General features: G+C 36.2%; 1 protein-coding gene across 2 annotated transcripts; it reads left to right on the plus strand.

The window, feature by feature from the left end:
- The first annotated feature begins 456 nt into the window (after positions 1-456).
- Positions 457-16,240, plus strand: zmp:0000000896 (caspase recruitment domain-containing protein 10). Of its 2 annotated transcripts, none has more exons than XM_051103580.1 (24): positions 457-611; positions 3,260-3,481; positions 4,851-4,988; positions 6,558-6,744; positions 6,967-7,105; positions 7,274-7,444; positions 7,515-7,634; positions 8,370-8,495; positions 9,004-9,171; positions 10,702-10,797; positions 10,886-10,922; positions 11,195-11,235; positions 11,322-11,410; positions 11,515-11,561; positions 12,139-12,256; positions 12,394-12,550; positions 12,629-12,752; positions 12,874-13,114; positions 13,227-13,293; positions 13,401-13,503; positions 13,574-13,732; positions 15,014-15,120; positions 15,216-15,331; positions 15,441-16,238. In XM_051103580.1, the coding sequence occupies exons 1-24, from the start codon at positions 605-607 to the stop codon at positions 15,643-15,645; spliced, it is 2,985 nt and encodes a 994-aa protein (XP_050959537.1). In that variant the 5' UTR covers positions 457-604; the 3' UTR covers positions 15,646-16,238. The 2 variants fall into 2 exon arrangements, with proteins under 2 accessions (XP_050959537.1, XP_050959536.1); XM_051103579.1 differs by lacking the exon at positions 457-611 and adding an exon at positions 1,571-1,649 and having other exon boundaries at positions 15,441-16,240.
- Positions 16,241-17,224: the final 984 nt, after the last annotated feature.

Here is a 17,224-nt window from a genome sequence, read left to right on the forward strand (position 1 = left end):
CAGACAGTACTCCAAAATGACACAGAATAGTGAATTGTGTCGCATCTTTGAAGCAGTACATTTCACGAGTGTCTCGGTCAGTCCGTGTTTCATGTCCAGTCTCGTGTCTCCCTCCAGTGGATCATCCTCATCCTCACAGACATGACCTAACAGGTCACTAACTTCTCTGACCCGCCCGGAATGTGACTAATCACGCCGGATGCAAGTTAAAAATTAACACGAGTATTGCCACACTAAGTTTTCACAGTGACTTTCATATTTTCTTGCTTGACTCGGTTATTTTTTTTCCTCCTATTTTTATCCGGACATTGACTACGCGGTTTTTAGCGTAAATAATTTTTACATTAAATCCCTTCATCAAGTTTAAACTTAAATAGTGCGGGTGTCAAGTGAGACAGAGAAACGCATGTAAACAAAGATGTCAATGAAGCTTTGACTCCTGAGAGAAAGAAAGAGAGAGAGAAGAGAGAGAGAGAGAGAGAGAGAGAGAGAGAGAGAGAGTCGCCGCTCACATCATGTTTCACCTCGCATCTTTGGTTTGTCTGTCTGAAGTGTCGCAGTTGTTTTAATTTCTCTCTTCTCATTTGTTCATCAGCTGTAGATCATGAGCGGTAAGACCTCTGATTTTGTTGTTTATCTGTTCAGCCTCATTAGCTAAGCTACTTGACAAACCGATTAATTTATATATAAAGAATACGGAATAAAAACTGCGAATGAATTAAATCTTTGAATGATCAATACTACAGCATCATGTGACATTATGTGAGGAAAACGGCAAGTTGCACTAAATTAAACGTGACAGTTTGTAGTAGAAAACTGAAATAGTACGTTTTGTTGTTGTTGTTGTTACTTTGGGTTAGCATTTTAGTAGTTTCATGTTAGTCCAGTGTTAATATTGCTGTGGTGTTGTGTGTTTTGCTTGTAGTGTAGCTTGTTATATTGTAGTGTAGTGTGTGTGTTTATGTTAGTGTACAGTATTCTAGTGTGCTTGTGTAGTGCACAATAAAGTTTTCCCAGCGGTGGATTCTTTTACTATGAGGCATTCATCGAGATTCCAGCATGTGTTTGGACCTGCCTGACCTGAACACAGACACACACAAACCCCTCACACACCCTTAATCTTCATCATCTCCCAGGTGGAAGACCATAGTTTGTTTGGAAAATGCCTTTTAAATGCAATGTGTTAATCACAAATTATATTTTTAATCCCTGAAACCGCACTCAGATTGCCACGGTCTGGAATCAAAACTAAGAGATCTCAGCATGAATGATTTTATAGCTCTGTGCTCTTACTGGATTACAGCAATTGAGTTGTTTGGGTGTGTTTTTATTAATGTGAAGGAATTATTTTAGCAATTATTTTAACAATTTTAACAAATTATTTTAACAAATTATTTTAGCAATTATTTTATCAGAAGTATCTAGACAAAGGTGATGGTTGAATGAATCGTAACTGATATCTGGGTCAAATCTCCTGAGCAAACTTAGAGTAGTAGCATTTTGATGTGCAGGTATGTTTTTGTTTTCCTCACTCAGCACTATCTGTCCATGTGTTTTTTTTTTTTTTTTTTTTTTTTTTTTTTTTTTTTTCCTGATTATCTCTTGAGTGCCGTGAGAGGTCTGGATGGTACCGTCTGCATTCCCCAGCAGTGAGATCTTTTGCTCTTCATGCTTTGAATTTACAATCTCATATCTGTATGATCATGTGGATAATCACCTTCATCACATGCACTCACCCCAGTCTCATGAGAAATCATAATTATTTTAAGAGTTTTACAGTTTTCTGTGAATTTACAGTTTTCTGTGAATTTTTATGATGTGAATGAACCCCTTTGTTTTTTTTTTTGAAAAAAGTAAGCATGAAGGTCCACCTCTGACCTTAACACTCAGTGGAGCATAAGTATCATACAAAAACATACAAACTGAGTGAATAAGATTGTACGATATCATACAAAATAGCCACAAGTTCACCAAAACATACACTGAAAATAAATAAATAAACAACTGGTGAAGAAACAATTTCCACTCAGAAATTGCTAGTTAATTTCGCAATTACAAATATACAAGTAATGCCTTTGTATACCTTTTTTTTTTTTGTGGTAGAAAGGCTGAAATAGTATTTTCTTATAAAACTTACTCCAATAATTTTGTTACGAAACGATTAGATGATAAGAAGTCTGTTTGGAACCAAAAAGGTCTAAGTTTAAATAAATATTTTAATCATTTTGACTAAAAGTATTTTTACCAAATGGACCTGCAAAAAGCAAATTCTTTTAAAACATGCCAATATTCCATAATTTGTTTGCATTTTTTAAATGAGATTTTAAAAAATAATAATAATTTAAGCAAGTCAGGTTTGAATAAGAAGTGGTTTGTGTTAATTCAGGTCCAGTATGAATTTTCTCCACAAATAAAAGCTCTATTTTCTTAACTTTTGATGTACATCAACAACTTGAAAAACATTAAAGGAGAAGTCCACTTCCAGAACAAAAATTTACAGATGATGTACTCACCCCCTTGTCATTCAAGATGTTCATGTCTTTCTTTCTTCAGCCGTAAAGAAATTATGTTTTTTTGAGGGAAACATTGCAGGATTTTTCTCATGTAATGGACTGATATGGTGCCCAGAGTTTGAACTTCCAAAATGCAGTTTAAATGCGGCTTCAAACGATCCAAAATGTAGTTGTAAACTATCCCAGCCGAGGAAGAAGTGTTTTATCTTGCGAAACAATTGGTTATTTTCATTAAAAAAATACAATTTAAATACTTTGTAATCTCAAACGCTGGTCTTGTCTTGCTCTCCCTGAACTCTGTGTATTCTGACTCAAGACAGTTAGGGTATGTCAAAAAACTCTGATTTTATTTTCTTCATTTCAACTTCATTTCAAAATCATTCTACATCGTTGTGGAAGTACCGACCCAGTGTTTGCAAAGTGAACATGCAAAGAAGATCAAACACCCTTAACGAAAAAAGGTAAAACAGCGATATAGGACGATTTTGAAGTTGAGGGAGAACATGAGATGGGAGTTTTTTGACATACCCTAACTGTCACGAATCGGAAAAAAACTATGCGAACTATGCAATGGGCTTTGTCCATTTTTAAAGTACAAACTAAAGCAATCTCAAAAACAGGAAACAGACATAATTTACCCATGTTTCTTGGTTCCCAAACCACCTAACTTTGAAAAGAGCCACTTGATGAGCAGCTGCTTCATGTTATGATCATGAAGATCATGAATGTCCTCTGTTTTCTCGCAGGTGAATGGCCGCTGGGAGACGAGAGTTCACTCATGTCTCCGTCAGAGGAGGAGAAGTACGAGGAGCTGTGGGAGCGAGTTGAAGGAGTGCGACACAAACTGACTCGTATTTTAAACCCGGCGAAGCTGACGCCCTACCTGCGGCAATGCAAGGTGATCGACGAGCAGGACGAGGACGAGGTGCTGAACTCCAGCCAGTATCCACTGAGAATCAGCAGAGCTGGTGAGACTCAAAACATTACACATAATGTAGTGATGGACGGATTTGAAACACTGCTTTATGAAGCTTCGATGTGTTTATGATTCATTCGTGCCAAAGAACGTACATGTTGTATTATCAAGTATAGAACAACAAAACAATTAAAAATAAACATATATAATAAAATAAATGTAAATAAAATTGCAAGTTTTACCAGGAATCTTAGACTACCAGAAAAATTTAAATTCTTACCCTCCAAAAAATTCCATTTATGTATAGAAAATTAATAAACTAATAAATACATCAAGTACAATAAATAAACTAAATAAACTAGAAAATAATATTACAAGTTTTTATAGATATTGAAAGGTTTTGACATTTCAAAAAATCTGGTGAATTTGATGAACCAGTGTATAATATGATTTGGGACCAAGTACCCAACTCCTACCAAAAAACACACAAAACAAGCACACAAATTGTACATGTAAAGGTGTTTGTGCATTTTTATGCCAAGTTCTTATTGCATTTACACAGTTTTGACCAGCTGATTAGGTCACTGTGTTTTTTGAGGGCTTCAAATGAGTGAATTATTTAAAATTGCATTTAATAGATACCCAGCTTTGACCAGACGGTGTCGTCAACACGTTTTTTGAGCTTTGTAAGATTGAATCATTTTGCAAAGCAATTGGTTCAGTTGATTCAGGTTAATTGATTCACTCTGTTTTCCCATCAGTAGTGGAAAAGTACATATTTCAAATTACGTAGTAAGGAAGTACAGCCGTATTGGGAAATTCTGCCATGTCATAACATTGCGTGATGAAACCACAGACACTTTTGTGTGTTCAAGTTCATTAATTGTAAACCTTCAGCCTCATTTCCCGTACACTTTTGTATCGGGAGAAGTCAATAAGGAACCAAATAAGCTTTTCCTCTTGTGTAATGGGTTGTGGGTAATATTTAACCCCTTTTACCAGTGTAATGATTTAGGACATACTCATCCTCAGCTAGCATACACTCTTAAAAATAAAGGTGCTTCACGATGCCATAGAAGAAACTTTTTTTTTCTAAATGGTTCCATAAAGAACCTTTAACATCTGAAGAACCTTTCTGTTTCAAAAAAGGTTCTTTGTGGCGAAAGAAGGTTCTTCAGATTATAAAAAAGGTAAGAAAGAGATGGTTCTTTAAAGAACCTTTGACTGAATGGTTCTTTGTGGAACCAAAAATGGTTCTTAAATGGCATCGCTGTGAAAAACCTTTTTTTTAAGCACCTTATTTAAGAGTGTACTGTTTATGCTGGAAAGTATGTAAATCTGGATGCAGATGTTCACATTAAAAGAGAAACTAGAGGAATGAATGTGGAGTGGGATGTGATTTGATTGGCTGTTGTGCTCAGGGCGTTTATTGGACATCCTGAGGGGGCGTGGCGAGCGTGGTCTCCAGGCCTTTATGGAGTCACTTGAGTTTTATCATCCGGAGCAGTTCACTCAGCTGACCGGACAACAGCCGACACAACGCTGCTCCATCATGCTGGGTGAGTATGGCTGAAATCACAATAATGTATAAGCATACTACTCATACTATTTTTTATAATATATGTTTGTGAACTTGCCTTATTTCCCCCATCATTATATTATTTAGTTGTTATTTTTAACTTTTGTATATTTAATATGTCCAGGAATAATTTGCATGTACTTCAGAGGTATGACAACATGATAAATTTTACCAAAATACCAAAATGAAGGGAGCTTATACATGAAACAAGAACACATTTTCTGAAAATTTATGCTTAAAACAAGAACTGTTTTATCAAACATATGTTTATGCATACAACAGGTATAAATTTATCAAAATGATGTGGGTTTATTCGTCAAACGAACAAATTTATCAAAATTAAGTGAGTTTATGCTAAAAACATATTTATGCTGTGAGCTTATACTGGAAACAAACAAATGTATCATGAAACAAATTAATGTACCGCAATCACATGGATTTAGACTACAAGAAGTACAAATTATGTAAAATTATGCATAAAACAGGAACAAAATAAATAAAATTAAGTGGGTTTATGCTTAAAAAATATTATTTTCTCAAAAATTTGAGAATTTATGCATAAAACAAAATTTAGTGAGTGCATGCTTAAAACAAGAACGATTTTATCAAAGATACATACAACAGGAGCAAATTTATCAAAAGTCTGTGGATTTATGCTTCAAACATGCACAAAAATATCAAAATTAAATGTGTTTATGCTAAAAACATTTATAAAAAAAAATTACTTGAGCTTATGCTGGAAACAAACAAATGTATCACAGATAAACAAATGCATCGCAATCATGTGGGTTTATGCTAAAAGAAGTACAAATGTTTTAAAATATGCAAAATTATGCATAAAACAGGAACAAATTTATTAAAATTAAGTGGCTTTATGCTAAAATGAAAACAAACTGATCAAAATTGAGTTTTCTCCAGTTTCATCTTAAAAACTTAAGTTCAGCAACTGCCTTAAAATCGTAAGTTAAATCAACTTAAAAGTACAAGTAATTTCAAATCACTACAATCAAATAAGTGTAAATGACTTGTACTTTTAAGTTGATTTAACTTAAAATTTTTAAGTTAAAAAAAAACTTAAGTTTTAAGTTTTTAAGTTGAAACTGGTAAAAACTTTTTACAGTGTAAAAAAGAATAATTTATTAAACTTATGTGAATTTATGCTTAAAACAAGAATTTGATCAAGATTAAGAGGGTTTATGTTAAAACAAACATTTGATAAAAAGTGAGTTTGTGATATTTTAATAAGTTTATCGGAAGACAAGACTTAATATTTTAAGCAATTTTGCTTCTTGTGTAAGTTGATTTGAGAATATTTAGATTTTTTTTTTTTTTTTTTTTTTTTTTTTTTTTTTTTGGATCCCCATTAGCCACTACCAAAGTAGTGGCTATTCTTCCTGGCTATATTTGCACTGGAAAACAAGGAAAAACAATGAGTATTTAATTGAATAGAGTAATAGTTTTTTGCAATATAGAGCCAAAATCTTCCTCTAGAAAGAGGCTTGAATCTGCACACAGCAGTTCTAGTTGTTTGTTAATGTTTTGTGTGTAGATGAGGAGGGTCCTGAGGGTCTGACTCAGTTTCTGCTGCTGGAGGTTCGTAAGCTGCGAGAGCAGTTGCACTGCAGTCGTGTGTGTGAGCGACGTCTGTCTCAGCGCTGTCGCATGGCCGAGGAGGATCGCAGCCGAGCTGAACGCAAAGCGCAGGACCTGCGACAGGACCGCATACAGCTGGAGAGGTGAAGAAAACACACATATCGGAAAGAAAACCTTTCATTTCTTCTCCTTCTTAAAGTGTGTTTTTGTGTGTGTGGACGTATAAGCTTGTAGGTCTGATTCCCAGCGAATGCATCAACTCATAAAAATGTGTATCTTAAATACATTAAAATGTTGCCCTGAATAAAACCATCTGCTACATACATAAATGTTGATTTGTTTCGATGTGTGTGTTTATGAGTCAGGTTGAGGCAGGACTGGGAGTCTGGCAGTCGTGAGTTGGGTTTGCTGAAGGAGAGACATCTGGAACAGGCTGTGAAATACTCGCGAGCGTTAGAGGAACAACGCAGAGCTACAATGCGAGAAAGAGAACTGCTCACAGAGGTACACTGTGCACATATGCACTGTTACAGCTTAACTTACAACAATAGTTGATAAATCAGTATTTCATACTGCAAAAATCGGAGTGGTGGACTATGTAGTTTTTCAGTATAAAAGTGAACTATAGGCTCATCGGTCATAGTGGGCGTGTCTGTGTGATGTCACTCACAGGTGGAGCAGCTCAGGAAGAGATTACAGGAGGTGGAGAAACAAGCTCATGATGGCTCCACCCCTTCACAGACTCGTCACATGAGCAGTGGGGTGTGTGACGGCACCCCTGCTGGACCGGAGGAGACGCCACCACTTGCTGCAAGAAATAGAGAGATTATCTCTGGAAATCAGGTCAGAGTTATACCAGATGCATTGCTGACACTTACAGGAGTGTGTGTCTTGATGTAATGTGTGTTTGTAGGCTCTGTTGGACATCCTGAAGCAGGACAGGCGGGAGGCGGCGGAGCAGAGGCAGGAGCTGAGCAGCACCATCGCCCGACTGCAGGGGGAGCTGGAGAGCTCCGAGACTCAGAGAGAGAAAGTGAGAGCAAACCTCTGTGTGTTTATGGTGTTTATAGGATTAGTGGGGATCAAAGAATCAAATACTAGCATACTGCAACATATGACAGATATTATCAGTAGTATGCTAGTACGCGATTCTGAATTCTGAATGAACTAATTAAAGGTCATTAAAAAAAGTTTCTTTCTTTATTGATTTAAAGCAGCTTTCAATCATCAGTATATACAATAATAAATAGAAAAAACAGTACTAGTGTTTTTGCAAAGTTTTTCAGTTTCTGAAATTAGCTCAGTGATAATTAAATCTTCAATTTAAACCCTATGGAAGAGTGAGTATAGCTATTCAGCAATCCATTCATGCTGTAGTTTTAAGAATCACTACTTTTATCAATTTTACTGAATATATTTTTAATATATAAAAAAACTGAATACAATGAAGTACATTTTACTAAAGTCTTAAACACTAAGAATTTAGTAAGGTTTAAATGTCATGGTGAAGTTTTGGTGTAGCTACTCTTAAAATATCCTTATTAATATAGTGGAAAAAAACAGTTTGTGAGCTGGACTTCTTTATTTAAAATACTCATAAATCATCCAAGGGTTGTAATTAGATGCGCTATTCTGAAAGTTGTCATGAAATGAAAGTTCATTTATTTCCTTTATTATTAATTTATTTTAATATTATTGATCATGTTGTTACCAATTAATCCATGCATCTCTTTCTTTCTCTATACACATATATAATATGATTGTGCAGTTGGCGTCTCAGTGTGAGCAGCTGCAGCTGCGTCTCAGGACTCTGCAGTTGGACTGGGAGACAGAGCAGAGCAGGAGTGTGTCCTATTTCAACCAGATCATGGAGCTGGAGAGAGAGAGGGACCAGGTATCAAACACACATACTCACAGTCACTGGTTTCCTTTTTTTTTTTTTGTGGGGACATTGCATAGATGTGATGATATTTATACTGTTTGAACTGTATTTTCTATCCACTTATTCTAATCCTAGCCCTTTACTAAATTTCACTGTACTATATGGTACAATACTATACTAAAATGTATTGAAATACAATGCACTGTACTAATTAAACTGTACCATACAGTACAGTACTAAACTGTAAATTTTACTATACTATTCTACACTATACTAGACTGTACTACACTAATACCCCTCACACAAAACTTTACTGCTATTTTAGATTTTCAAAAATGGTGAAAATCTTCATTCTGCATGATTCATAAGCTGTTTATCTTCAAAATGTCCCCACAAGGTCAAAATTGACTGGTATTACTATACTTGTGGAGGCATTTGGTCCCCACATAACACATACATAAACATGCGCTGAAACACTTCTATGTGTGTGTGTGTGTGTGTGTGTGTGTGTGTGTTTAAGGCGCTGCGCAGTCGTGACAGTCTGCAGCTGGAGTTCACCGACTGTCTCCTGGATAAGAACCGTCTGCGCAAGCGTATAGCAGAGCTGCAGAGCAGCCTGGAGCAGCTGCAGAAAGAGACGGAGAGAAATCGAGAGCGGAGAGAGCAGAGCACCACCTGCATGCACTGCGTACGTCTGTGTCACTTAACAAAATACTACATACTACACAGTACAGACTACCACGGCACACTTGTGTGTCTCAAACCACTACTAAACTCCCACCATATTCTATACAATACTATACTATACTATACTGTAAATATATTAAAGAATAGATTATTATACATAGTTTACTGCTTTGCACTATACCAGACTACACTACACTGTATTATATTATCCTGTCCTTTATTTTACTATACTCTACAATAGTTATACTTTACTATTTATATTGAAGTCTTTAATGCATACTGCACCGCATGTACTATACCATAATGTACTATTTAATAATGAACTGTTTTATACTCTACTCCACTGTACTATGCAATGCTTCACTATACTGCACTATACCATACTGCACTGTTATAATTTACTGTACCCAACTATGCTATTTACTCTATAAAATACTAAAGTCTTTAATGCATACTGCATCACACTGTACAATACCATAATGTGTTATTCAGTTCTGAACTGTACTACGCTATACTCCACTGACAGTACAGTGCAATACTGCATTATATTTCACTGTACCATAATACACTGTACTGTACTATACAGTATAATACTACACTATACTGTTTGGAAGTAAACTGCACTGCACTATACAGTACAGCACTAAACTGTACTGGGCTATTGTACTATACTGTACTACACTATACTGCACTGTACTATGCTACTTTACAGTATACAGCATATATACGGTACTGTACTTTACTACACTATACTGTATTATATTGTACAGTACTATTCTATATTTTACTACATTACACTGTGGTATACTATACTGTACTGAACTACACTGCACTGTACTATATTACACTTTGCTGTACTATACAGTATAATACTACACTATACTAGATTGAATGTCACTGCACTGTACTACACAGTACAGTGCAGTACTAAACTGTACTGGGCTGTAGTGTACTATACTACATTACCCTATACTGCACTATACTATGTTACTTTACAGTATACTGCACAGTACTGTACTGTATTATATTGTACAGTACTACTCTATACTATACTATATTACACTGTGGTATACTATACTGTACTGAACTACACTGCACTGTGCTATATTACACTATGCTGTACTATGCAGTACAATACTACATTATACTGTTTTAAAGTACACTGCACTGTACTATACAGTAAAGTACTAAACTGTACTAAGCTGTGTTGCATTATACTGTACTACACTACAGTAGTCAACATTTGAAGTGGATCAAAACTTTTCATCAAAATTGTCCTGAAACTAAAACAATATCCCTTCTTGTCTAAGGACAACTTTGATTAACTTTTTTGATCCACTTCAAATGGTGACTACTATATACTGCACTGTACTATGCTACCTAAAGTATACTGCACTGTACTGTACTATACTACACTGTACTGTATTATATTGTACAGTACTACCGTATACTTTATTGCATTACACTATACTCTACTATATTATACTATACTATACTATACATTAACATGTGTATGTGTGTGTTTCTGTAGTCTCACCTGTCATTGTTCAGTGAGGATCAGTGTTACGGGCCGTGTTGTTCAGCTGATCTGAGTCCCAGTCCACTCACACTAAGAGCTCATCTGAAGGTCAGAGTTCACACACAAACACACGATTCTGTTATTAGTGCACGTGTGTGTGGATTTGTTCTCTAATGTCGTTACTGTGTTTTTACAGTCAAGCTCTCGTGCTCTGATCAGTGAGCAGTCTGAAGGTGAGTGGTATTGTGTGTTCATTTGTGTAATTTATCAATCTAACTGCACTGATACAAATAAAAACAGATTTTGATCTAAATTGAACTGGATAATGACACCATTGTCTTCTGTAGAGCTATTTTACAGCTAACTTTCTTTCAGAATTGATGAATTTTACAACATTTACACTCTTATTTTCCTGTTTGTTACTGTAAGGCAGCTTTGGCACATGTCTGTATTGTTTAAAGCTTGTTGATGTTGTTTTTGTTTCTGTTGTTTGTTTGTGTCACAGACTCTTGCTACTCTAATTCGGAGGAGAATCTGCTCACGCCGGTAAATACAATTGTAATTTCACTACATGGTGCAGTGATGGTCATTTCCTGTGTTTGAATGTCACTGTATGTTTTGTGATTGTGCAGGAATGTAACACTGAGAAGGACATCAACAGACTCTCCACATTTCCTTTTCCTCCCTGTATGAACTCCATCAACCGCAGAGCAAACATAGAGTAAGACAAAACAAACAATGTGAATTGTGTTACACATTAATCTAATGACAGACATCACAATAAAAATAATTCACTGGCGTCTCATTGTCTGTGTGTGTTGGCAGGTTTGATCTGAAATCTTGGGGGAGCGACGAGAATGAGCCACATACAGGTGTGTGCAGCAGCTCGCTGTCTGTCTGTCTGTCCGTCTGTGTCTGTCTGTCTTCCTCCAAACCTGTCTGTCTGTTAGTGGTGAGAGAAAAAAAAGATTTTTTGATGTGTCACGATTCTTTGTTCTACAATTCTGAATTGATTCTTAAAGGGATAGTTCACCCAAAAATTCTGTCAATAATTACTCACCTTCCTGTCATTCCAAAACCGTAAGACCTTCACTCATCTTCGGAGCACAAATGAAGATGCTTTTGATGAAATCCAAGAGCTTTCTGACCCTCTATAGCCAGCAGGGTCCTATCACAGTCAAGGCACAGAAACGTAGTAAGGGCATCGTTAAAATAGAATACTTTGTTTTGCACAAAGAAAATGACTTTATTTAACAATTCCTATCCTCTGCGTCACCCTAGGCCATTATGGAGAGTCTATTATAATGTAAAAAAAAAACTTTACCCTTAGAATCAAATTGAATCGTGAGGTCAGTGAAGATTCACAATGCTTCTATGATTGTGTCTGTCTCTGTTCAGTTTGTATTTCAGTTGTTAGTAATGGTGCGTGTGTGTGTGTGTGTGTTGTAGAGGACTCAGACTCATGTCTATTGAGTTCATGGAGCTCTCTGCCATCTCAGCTCTTTCCTCCTGACGTGATCAATCTGACTCCGACTCTCCCGATCAAACCTGCATCATCCTCACCGCGGTACGAGCCCTTCATCAGCACCTGAAACAGGCTGCTCTCACACCACTGTACATTTGATGGATCTGAATCAGGGTTCGATTCACCAGTAAAATTTATTCTGTTTCTTTTGTCTCATGCTCCTCTCGTTTGTTTCTCAGATTGTCTCTGTCGCTCTCCTCCTCGTTCAAAAGCGTCAGTCTGGCTGACGACATCACTATCATCGGTGGAAACCGGACGGGTGTGTTTGTTCAGACGGTCAGGTCGGGTTCGCCTGCGCAGATCTGCGGACTGAAGGAGGGCAGTGAACTACAAGAGGTGAGAGACGGAAAACTGTTCCCTGTCAGACAGGAAGGTTCTCTACTGACATGCATTTAATACATGTTTTGTTGTCAGTTGGATCAGATGTTGTTCGGTGAGGGTCGCGTTTGTCTCAGCCGGTGTACGGCTGAAGTGGCTCATTTCTCACTGCAGTGGTGGACCGAACCGAACGCGCTCAAACACACACACAATCCCGACGGTGAGAGACAAACATGCACTTCATCAATATTTTTACAGATATCTAAACCTTCTTAAAAAGTATAGTTCGCCTGAAAGTGAAAACTGTGATTCAGTGATTTGTCTTTTCTCTCTCATCTTAGGTTACTCTCGTTTACTCGCTGAACTCTCATCACGGTCTTTCACCGGCGCTGACTCGTTCTATGTGCGTGTGAACCTTGACCTCCGTCACCACGGTGACCCACCGTGTCTCAGGATTTGCTGTGATGACGTGCTGCACGTGACCGACACGCGTTACAATGGCAAATATCAGTGGCGCTGCGTTCGCGTGGACAAAAACACGGGGGCGCCGCTGCAGGCCGGAGCCGTGCCCAACTACAACAGGTACACATTTAGTGCACAAACACAACACTGACATTGAAATATTGTAATATTACATAAAAAAAGATGTTGGATATCCTATGAAACATGTCAGACTTGTGTTTTTCTCATTCAGGGCTCAGCAGCTGCTGTTGGTGAGACTTCGTACAATGGCGCTTGAACAGAATCAGTGCAGGAGGAAGGTGCGGTCTGTCTGTCTGTCTGTCTGTCTGTCTGTCTGTAGAAACCTGCCTGTCTTTCTGTCTCTCTCTCACAGACACTGAACTGTTTGTTTTGTGTCTGTCTGTAGTTCTGTAAGAAAACCCCTGAGCGTGTTCGTCTCATTAAAGCGGTCGCGGCAAACTATCGCAATATTGGCTCGTCCAGTCCGGTGCTCTACACACTCAGTAACCGTAAGCCCCGCCCACTCTGCCATTTAACCAATCAGAGTGAATCTTGTGAGTTCTAAATATGTGTTTGTAGGTCATGAGGAGCAGCTGATCCCATTCAGTCTGGTTCATATGGTTCAGGTCTTCAGCAAACGGCCGGTGGTTTTCTCTCCGTCTCTGCTGTCTCGCGGGATCATCGAGCGCCTGCTGCAGCCGGCAGAATCCGGTCTGGACTTCAACACCTGCCATCCAGGTACAGTGGCAGATCTTAACTGCAGCTACAAACATGCTACGTGTTACTAGAAATAAACTGAAAATGTATCAATATACAATATGAATACAATAAAAAGGCTTAAACTAAAAGAAAATAAGAAGTGTTGCCTTCTCAACTAGCTGTCGATTAACTAAGAAGTTAAAATAATATATATACTGTATATATATATATATATATTACATATAAATAATATATATACATATACATTACATATATAATATGTGTACATACACTACTGGTCAAGTTTTTAATAAAAGATTACTGATCTTTGGATCTATATATTTATCACAGAATCCTGAAAAAAATTTTACTCAGCTGTTTTAAATATTGATAATAATAATAATAATAATAATAATAATAATAATAATAATAATAATAGAAACATGTTTTTTAAACAGCAAATCAGCTTATTAGAATGATTTCTGAAGAATTATGTGACACTAAAGACAGAAATGTTGCTAAAAAATTTAGCTTTGATCATAGGAATAAATTACATTTTACAATATATTTAATTAAAAAAAAACATTATTTCAAATAGTAAAAATATTTCAAAATGTTACTGTTTTTGCTGTACTTTGGATCAAATAAATGCAGGCTTGGTGAGCAGAAGTCTTCTTTAAAATACATTAAAAATCTTATTATTTAAAAACATTTGACTAATGGTGTACAATATAAAAACCTACTAAAATTACAAACTTTTCAGATCTTCACAAAAACTAGTAAAAATGACAAAAACAAGCAACAAAAATACTTAAACTTGAACTGAAATTTAATTGATAAAACTAATTCAAAATCTTACTAAATTCTACAATACTACTAGAAAAATTAAAAAAAAAAAAAAAAAAAAAAAAAAAAAACATACTGAAAATGACACAAACACTAAAATGACCAAAACTTAAATTTAAATGAACATGGAAAAATATAAAAAAAAAAATCAGTCTCAGTAAATACAGTAAAAACTGAAATTAAAATAAAAATTTAAAAAAAGTAAGTAAACTTAAAATGAATATTAAGAATATATAAAAAGTAAAAATGAATTAAAAATAGTCATAAAAATTATTAATATATACTATAATAGTATAGTATCAATGATACTAAAATAACATTGCTCCTGCATTTACGGCTGGGATTTACTTTGTCTTTTTGAAAATAGTTATTTTTTACCATTTTACCATTCACATTTTTGATAAGTGTTTGTTCAATGTGAGAAATTTATTACACATTTCATAATTTTTCCCCCATTATTATTATTGTGTGCAGAGCTGGTGGAAGGTTGTGTGCGTCAGGATAAGAGTGTGTTCCTCTTAGACTCCACAGATCAACCACTGGGAATCAAACTACAGAGTATTCAAGAGGTTATTAACCAGGTAAACTTTAACACACACACACACACACTCATATACTGAGAGTCACAGCTGTGTTAAAACTCTGTGTGTGTGTGTGTGTGTGTGTGTGCTCTCAGGACAAACACTGTCTGCTTCAGCTGGGCTTGAATCATGTGGAGAATCTCCTGAAGCAGAGCATCTATCCCATCATCATCTACATCAAACCCAAAGACAAGAAGGGACGCAAGTTCAGGTGTGGATTCGTATCTGTCTGTCTCTCAGCATAGTCACAACATCAGCCCAGAGCTCTTGATATCATACAGACATTAAACCCTAATGAAACCCATGCGTGTGTGTTTCAGGAAGCTGTTATCGGGCCACGGAGAGGAGGACCTGATGGAGGCCTGTCAGATGGAGGAGCTGCAGCTGGAGACTCTTCCTGTGATGTTCAGTACGGTGGAGCCGAATGCGTGGAGCTGCACGGACGAGCTGCTGGCCGTCATACGCAGCACCATCCTGAGCCAGCAGAACGCCGTGGTGTGGCTGGAGCAGGAGCGACTCCAGTAGAGACCCTTTCTCACATTCACACTTACTGTTGTTTACAGTCAGTTATTGGGTAAATAGTTCATGAACATACTAGTGCTTATGTATCAAATACTCCATAATGTGAATCCTTTAATATGAATTTAACAAACTTTTTACAAATATTTTAAACTGATGCTGGGGAATGGGTTTTATAATGCTTTTATGATCATGTTTTATAGCACCTTTTTACTATGCACTGACGCAGTTCTTAAGTTATAGTAATAAACTTTCATCTTCTTAAGATATTTAGAGATTGAGGCACACAGACAAAAGTTAACTAGATATCAATAAACTGTACTGTATGTTCTTTGTTTTTGAGTTACATCTGTGAAATGAGGTCCAATCTGGAGAGCTGCATGACTACATTCACACAGTCAGATTGACAGCTGTATTTACTACCAGGTGTCAGTAAAAAAAAAAATACTGTGTGCTACTGATAAAATCTGTGAAGTGTTCTTGTCTACTTTTTGGTGATTAAAATATATTTCAGTACATTTTGCACAAGTGAGTTTTTTACTGTCAGTTTGTGTTTTCTTGAGGCCTGTAATTATTCTGTTTATAACGAGTGTAATACAACAGTGCAAGATCAAATTGCAGATTTTTAATTCAGAGTCTCAATTAAACCTTAAAAAGAATAAATATGTTGGGATGTAAGTGAATGGAGGTCAGATTTGCTTTCTACCATTTTAAGAACAAGATGCTGCTGTCATCTAATACATAGACATCCTCACATGCATGCACATGTTTTCAACCTTTCATTCAGATTAGCACTGGTATTTATATTTAATATTGACTTAATATCTAAGGATACAAATTATCTCTTTTTAACACATTATGTTAAGTTCTATCATCCTCTTGAACACAGTAAAACTTGTGGCTTTGACTCATTTTACACTCATAGGAAGTTGTAAAAAATCATTAAAAAAACACCCTTAGTTTTTTACACTCTCTTCTGTGTTATGCATTTTTTGGCAGGTTTATGGCATATTCAAGTCAATTCACCCTTATAATTGCAGCACTTTACAGACTGTTTTTAACACAGCTCTACAGTGAAACACGGGAAATGATTTGGTGATGCAAATGATGCTACAGTAAAGCAAAAAGTACAATCTAAAAGTATAAAAGAAAATTACACACACACACACACACACACACACACAATAGAAACCATAACATAAATTCTAATGGTTTCTACTTTCAATACCATTACAGACCATCAACTGTTAATTATTAAAAACATTTTTTGCAAATTGGTTTCCTATAGTGTGTTGAGACATATTCCATTAGGATTTAGTGGGTTTAACAAGCCACCAATAGATGGCGACCAATTACTAGTAGAGACCCACTTGGTGTGTCTATATGTAAGGATGATGAACCCAGATGTAGATTAAACTTTGACCCATTTGTTGGAAAAAAGGAAAAGGAAATTCAGTTTATGGTTACAGAGAAATGTATCGCTAAGTGGCTGAACCCTCACTGATAGAATGTTTTTTGATTTTCTGTGGAAACATGGGAGACATGTCAAAAAATCTGTTATTATAAATAAATCACATTTTCATAA

This window comes from Labeo rohita, unplaced genomic scaffold, assembly GCF_022985175.1.
Source record: "Labeo rohita strain BAU-BD-2019 unplaced genomic scaffold, IGBB_LRoh.1.0 scaffold_502, whole genome shotgun sequence".
Taxonomy (NCBI): Eukaryota; Metazoa; Chordata; class Actinopteri; order Cypriniformes; family Cyprinidae; genus Labeo; species Labeo rohita.